This window comes from Gasterosteus aculeatus, chromosome X (genome assembly GCF_964276395.1).
Source record: "Gasterosteus aculeatus chromosome X, fGasAcu3.hap1.1, whole genome shotgun sequence".
NCBI lineage: Eukaryota > Metazoa > Chordata > Actinopteri > Perciformes > Gasterosteidae > Gasterosteus > Gasterosteus aculeatus.
Window position 1 is genome coordinate 16302267 of NC_135698.1, and position 6026 is coordinate 16308292.

Consider the following 6026-nt stretch of genomic DNA (forward strand, 5'->3'; position numbering starts at 1 on the left):
GCTATAGTATAAATATATATATACAGATATTTTAGTTTATTTGATTACAATCATGGAATATTTTTGGTGGGTGCTTCTCCTCAAGCGGCCACAGGGGGGCAACATGAGCCCTGAGTCACATGAACAAACGCAACAGGCAATGCGAAGGTGAGATTTATTCTTCGAAAGCGTTTTCAAACGCAATTTCTTTGGTTTACCAGATAAAACACTTAAAGCAATTTAACCAAATGGTCTGTTGGACAAATGTCCAGTCGGGATAAACCAACCAACTTCCGGTTAAACAGTAGCTCACAGCTGCTTTTCTATGCTAACGTTAAACACTCTGAAGACGCTGCCGGTTTATTCAGCGCAGCTTATGTTTAGCAAGTAAAAGCTGTCACTCACTGAATGAATCGCCTGGCAGACTCAAACCGTGTGTCGGTTTATCTGCTGGATACCTGCAAGAGGAGCATCGGCAGTTAAAACACATGACAGCTGGGTAAGCTAGCCGTTAGCTAGCTTGTGTTATCCCCCGTAGCTAGCCGGGTAGCCGTGCTGCTCGGTTCGTAGCCGGGTGTACTTTATTTAAGTTAAACGTTTATCTAAAGGGCAGAGCGAAACGTGGCTAACACACACGCGGCTAAACTGAGCTAGTGGCAACGCTGGGTTTGTTATGCTAAGGTATTGGACTAATGCTAGGTGTCTGTTGTCCATTGTTATGCTAACGTATGCTAATGCTAGGTTAGGTGTCAGCTAGGTTTGCTATGCTAATGTTCTATGCTAATGCTAGGTTATAGGTGACGGTTTTGGTTTAAATGTCTTTCAAATAGTGACATTAATTTGAATGGATCTCCTTCCAGTGAGAGCTCCAATGCTGTAATGAAGTACAGTTTGCTGATAACACTTGGTTTCTATTTGTAGTGGAGTAGCTTCACAGTGTGGTGTAAGCACTTAAAGAATCCGAGTAACGTTACTTGAACTGATCCACAGCGATATGACTCCACGGAGCAGCTGGAGGAGACGCGATGATGCTGTAACGTGGAGACACTGTTAAGTAGGTAAACGTGCTCCTAACTTCATCTTTTACGTTGCATCTTCTACTCATGTAAGTCATCGTTGAAAATCAGGAGGAGCAGCAGAAATAAGATCAGAGGAACAGGAAATAACTAATGTTTTAGTACAATAATTATAGAAGTATACATTTTAAAGTAGAGTATTTGGTATCCGCTAAAAACGTTTTTGATGTGTAAAATATAATACTGTTATACTGTATATATAATGTACGTTTATGTTTAATATCAAAGCATATTACAGCAGAAATATACTTTAGTGAGATAGTTAAACATTTGACATTATCTAGTTGTATATATTAATAAATGATCGTATGCCGTATAAATATGCTATAAAAGCCTATTTTTGAGCGCAGTAAAACATAGTATGAGATAACAAAAGTCATCTGATGTTTTCTTAAGACTTTTCATCTCAACAACAATAATAACCAGTGACCGAAATGATGGACACATTAATCGCGTCTAAGACAAACATATCACAGAAAAACGTCTCTTAACGCCCCTTGTCCCTCCTTCAGGGCAGAATGTCCTCAGGCCACAGGCAGCGGGACGTGGAGCAGCAGCGCCCCCTGCTGGACGGGGAGGAGGAGGAGGAGGAGGAGAGGAGCCCCGAGGCCGAGGGACGCCTCTGGTTCATCCCGGACTGCTGCGGCATGGTGTGCGCCTTCATCACCTGGTTCCTGGTCTTTTTCGCCGACTTCGTGGTGACCTTTGTCATGCTGCTGCCCTCGCGGAGCTTCTGGTACGCCGTGGTCAACGGGGTGCTCTTCAACAGCCTGGCGGTGCTGGCGCTGGCCTCCCACCTCCGCACCATGCTGACCGACCCGGTAAGGGAAGCCGGCCCCGGTGGAGCTTTGGGGTTAAATGGCAACAATGATGAATACACTAATGGAATGGGTTCAATGTTTCCTCCCTGCAGGGAGCCGTTCCCAAGGGAAACGCCACCAAGAAGTACATGGAGAGTCTGCAGCTGAAGCCCGGCGAGGTCATCTACAAGTGCCCGAAATGCTGCAGCATCAAACCGGAGAGGGCTCATCACTGCAGGTCGGACTCCTCAGACGAGTCTTTCTCCGTTTGCATCTTTTCTTCAAAAGCAGAAAAAGAATCAGAAATTACAGAGTTTACTTTGTGTGGATAACATTTATCAACTCAAGGGTCCACTTACTGTTTGTATCCGTAGCTTTCAACCCCATCACACAGCTGGGATGATTCATCCATTTAGGATTTACTCACCAAAGGTCAACAACAGAACCTTTCATCATCTCTTAAATACGAAAACAAGCCAGATGTGTTCCTCTCTTCTTCTTCTACTGCAGCATCTGCAAGCGCTGCATCCGCAAGATGGACCACCACTGCCCCTGGGTCAACAACTGTGTGGGGGAGAAGAACCAGCGCTTCTTCGTCCTCTTCACTGTGAGTTCACTCAAGGTTGATGGCACACCTGTGAATGATATCTGTGAGAGACCCTTCCTCTCTGGATGAACCACCTGGGAACATCTGGCTTGACTAAACCTGTTCTTCCTCTTCTTCGTAATCTGTTATTTCAAATTCTCAGAGGTCTCAAACCTCATATCTGTTTACTAACCTTGTGTTCCTTCACCTTACAGAAAAAAGTAACGTAAAGAAAAAGGTCTTTTGTTGTTTTTTGCTGTTTTTTTCCACACTTAAAAATCCCTTCCATGTGTGAATAGTCAAGACGACGTTGTGTTGCATCAATACTTGTCTACTTCCTGTTAGAAGGTTCTACTTCCTGTTAGATGAGTCTACTTCCTGTTAGATGAGTCTACTTCCTGTTAGATGAGTCTACTTCCTTGTTAGATGAGTCTACTTCCTGTTAGAAGGTTCTACTTCCTTGTTAGATGAGTCTACTGTTAAAAGGTTGAACTTTAGAAGTGTCTCTCTCGCCCACAGATGTACGTTGCTTTGATCTCCAGTCACGCTCTGGCTCTCTGTGGATACCAGTTCATCTCCTGCGTCAGGGTCCAGTGGAGAGGTGAGATGATTGTTGTCACATCTTCTCGTCGTTCACTTTGACGATGGAGGACTTTTGTGTCTTTAATTGAACCTGTGTATGTGTGTCCAGAGTGCAGTGACTTCTCCCCCCCCGTGACAATGATGCTGATGATCTTCCTCTGCATGGAGTCCCTCCTCTTCTTCACCTTCACAGCTGTGATGTTCACCACTCAGCTTCACTCCATCTGCAGCGACGAGACGGTGAGGAAGCAAACTCTTCCTCCTCTTCTGTGTTATTTAAGAATGACCTTTTTATGATGTGAGGAGGTCTGTGCGTAACAACGTTGTGCGTGTTGTGCATCAGGAGATCGAGCGGCTAAAGAACCAGAAGCCCACGTGGGAGCGTCAGACTCGCTGGGCGGGGCTGAGGTCGGTGTTCGGGGGTCAGCCTTCGCTGCTGTGGGTCAGCCCCTTCGCCGGACTCAAACTACCAACCCTGCTGCCCAGACGCAGCTGGAGGGGCGGGGCCGAGTTCTCTGTTTGACGTGCTGTCAATCAAACCTACCACGGCACAGATGAACCGGCCGTGGGTGCAGAGCGCCGCCTCCCAACTGAGGTGTGAGTTGTTTGGCCCTCCTTCCTGGCGGGTGGGGATCCACTAAAGACACTAAGGGTCTTACTCAGGCCGTCTGAGTTTAAAGCCGCTGGATGAATAAATAAATCTTCATTTATCAAACTGATCGTTGAGATGCTGCGTCTTTAGTTAGGTGACTTTAAAGGATTTTATGACTACAATCATCAGTGCTCTCGTGTTATTTTATTAACATAAAGCATAAAGCCACCATGAAATATCAACAATTACAATCTTGATTCGTCCTTTCTCTTGATCTTAACTAGGAGTTTTACTATCAACAATAGTTTAGGCCCCTTTACAGTGTTGACATATTGTCAAGTTTTGCAGAGACGTCTGCTGATGCTAACAAGCTCGCATGCTAACCCGTCCTGCCATTTCACTCCTACCGCTGTCACCTGTGCAGAGTCTCTGCAGCCGCCAGTCGGTCCTCAGTCCAACAAAGACGCTAACGCACCACTGTGTTGGTTCAACGTCAGATTGTTAAAGTTTCTCCACGATGAATCAGACAAAAGCATTTAAATCTTGTCTACCACATAACCATTTTTATTTTAAGAAGTCACTTTGGATGTTGTTTTTTACTCCAGAATCTTTTTTTATTGTCTCCGTTTTTTGGGGGGGGGAGGGTTCTGCACAATCGTCTTGTTTTACCCAAATTATATTAAATCACCTGTTTGTGCCATTTAAGAACAAACAAAATGTTCATTTCTTTGAGATTTAGCTGTTATGAAAATGTCATCTTGCTGTTTCTGGATGACAGGAAGTGCTTTGTGGTGAATGTGTTGTGTTTTTGGCCTTGTTAAACATTCTTTTTCAAATCACTGAATAACTGATTTCAAAATATCTCTTGTCATTTCATGCTCCTTCATCATCACTAGGTTATATTCCACAAGGTATTACAAAGTATTTAGCTGAACACTAAAACAAACTGACATTAAAATGACAATTTAATCAAATGTAAAAGCATTTTTAAATAGTTATCTGTGGGGATTCAAATCAGTTTTTCTCACTTCAATCATAAAATATCCTCAAGTCTTGAATTCAAACCTGAAGAACCTGCCGAAAAGAAAAGAAAAAATTGAGAGAATGTTATTTTAAAGAATATATTTGTGTCAGTACTGTATTTGTTGTGGGATTTCTGAGCCTTTTTATAAGTTGATCCAAATAAACTGTTCCTTTCTACCTCTTTAAGAATCTCAGCTTCTGACGCGTCTTTATTTGTCTTATTTTGATTTATTTTGTTCTAAGTTTGACATTGTTTTAAATGAGCCACTGGCCCGCTGATGTTTCTGCTTTTTGGCCTTCCTGTTGAATCTTCTTTTTTTGAACTATTGATGCGAGGGTCAGAGGGTACATATTGTCAAGCCCTCAGAGGCACGTTTCTGATTTTTGGGATGTACAAAATATATTCTATTGAGTAGTTTTTATATCTCAAACTAAATGTTTTTGTTTCCTGTACTTTCTGCGAAGACTGAAGTTAATTCACTAATAATTCCAGCATCCTGTACGAGCTGTAGTTTCAAGCCTATGTATGTTCTGCTGACTGAGCATGTGACCAAATTGTCAAGGGAAAATATGTTAAAAATATTAGGTGAAAAATAGTCAACCTGTTATCATGAAAAAGATTAGATGAGGTCAAATCATGTGGAAAAAGTAAATATCGTATCGAAAATATAAAAGATTTAAAGAAATATTAGGGCTGTCAAAGCCGCCTTAGTCTATGAGATTATTGTGGTCGAGATTAATGCAAAAATATTTTAACACAGTTAACAAAACTTTGTTTTCTTGCAAAGGAATTCGTCCACATGTCCAACAGCCCGTGAATTGATAGCTGTTAGGCCACTTCCCTCTCAACATCTACCCTGCAGAGGACCACAACTGTGTGCCTAAAGGACTATGGTTTGAAAATGTTTTTGCTAAATGTGGAGAGATTGTTGGCACTTTAAACACAGACGTTAAATGATGGAGAGTTGAGAGCAAAGTGCATGGGGGCGAAAAAGTAATTCATTTTTTTCAACTTGTGAGATTAATCTGTTAATTATCAGTTATTGTTTTAATCTATCAACACCTTATATTTTTTAAAGTAGGGTGAAAAACATTTATTTAAAAAACTATTGGGTAAAAAAATGTTTGGAAGCAAAGCCAAAATATATTGGGTCAAAATGTTTTGAAAAAAGGTCAAAATATATTGGGGCAAAACATGTTATGAAAACAAAGTCTAGATATGTATGTTTTTAAAATATATTTCGTCACAATGTGTTGAACATTTTTTGAAATAAAATCATATTTAGACTGTTTTGAATTTTTTTTTAATATGTCACGTAGATAAATGTCAAATCCTATTTTTCAGATTTCCTTTCACGACATTTTTAGACACACCTTATTGATTGTTT

The 6026-nt window shown here is 41.4% G+C and overlaps 1 protein-coding gene across 4 annotated transcripts; it reads left to right on the plus strand.

Moving 5' to 3' along the window:
* Positions 1-42: 42 nt before the first annotated feature.
* Positions 43-4827, plus strand: LOC120809548 (palmitoyltransferase ZDHHC7). 4 transcript variants are annotated; one of them, XM_040163410.2, is made up of 9 exons: positions 90-147; positions 404-478; positions 970-1033; positions 1568-1876; positions 1969-2093; positions 2366-2462; positions 2961-3042; positions 3133-3263; positions 3367-4827. In XM_040163410.2, exons 4-9 carry the CDS (start codon positions 1574-1576, stop codon positions 3544-3546), a joined length of 918 nt encoding a protein of 305 aa, XP_040019344.2. In that variant the 5' UTR covers positions 90-147; positions 404-478; positions 970-1033; positions 1568-1573; the 3' UTR covers positions 3547-4827. The 4 variants fall into 4 exon arrangements, with proteins under 4 accessions (XP_040019342.2, XP_040019345.2, XP_040019344.2 ...); XM_078083063.1 differs by having other exon boundaries at positions 91-147; positions 970-1037; XM_040163408.2 differs by lacking the exon at positions 404-478 and having other exon boundaries at positions 43-147.
* The last annotated feature ends 1199 nt before the right edge of the window (positions 4828-6026 follow it).

Excerpts from the sequence above, each read along its gene's own strand:
- LOC120809548 (XM_040163408.2), top strand. The coding sequence starts at position 1,574 with ATGTCCTCAGGCCACAGGCAGCGGGACGTGGAGCAGCAGCGCCCCCTG. Across the intron at positions 2,094-2,365 it reads GAGAGGGCTCATCACTGCAG|CATCTGCAAGCGCTGCATCC; the intron begins GTCGGACTCCTC and ends CTTCTACTGCAG. Across the intron at positions 3,264-3,366 it reads CCATCTGCAGCGACGAGACG|GAGATCGAGCGGCTAAAGAA; the intron begins GTGAGGAAGCAA and ends GTTGTGCATCAG.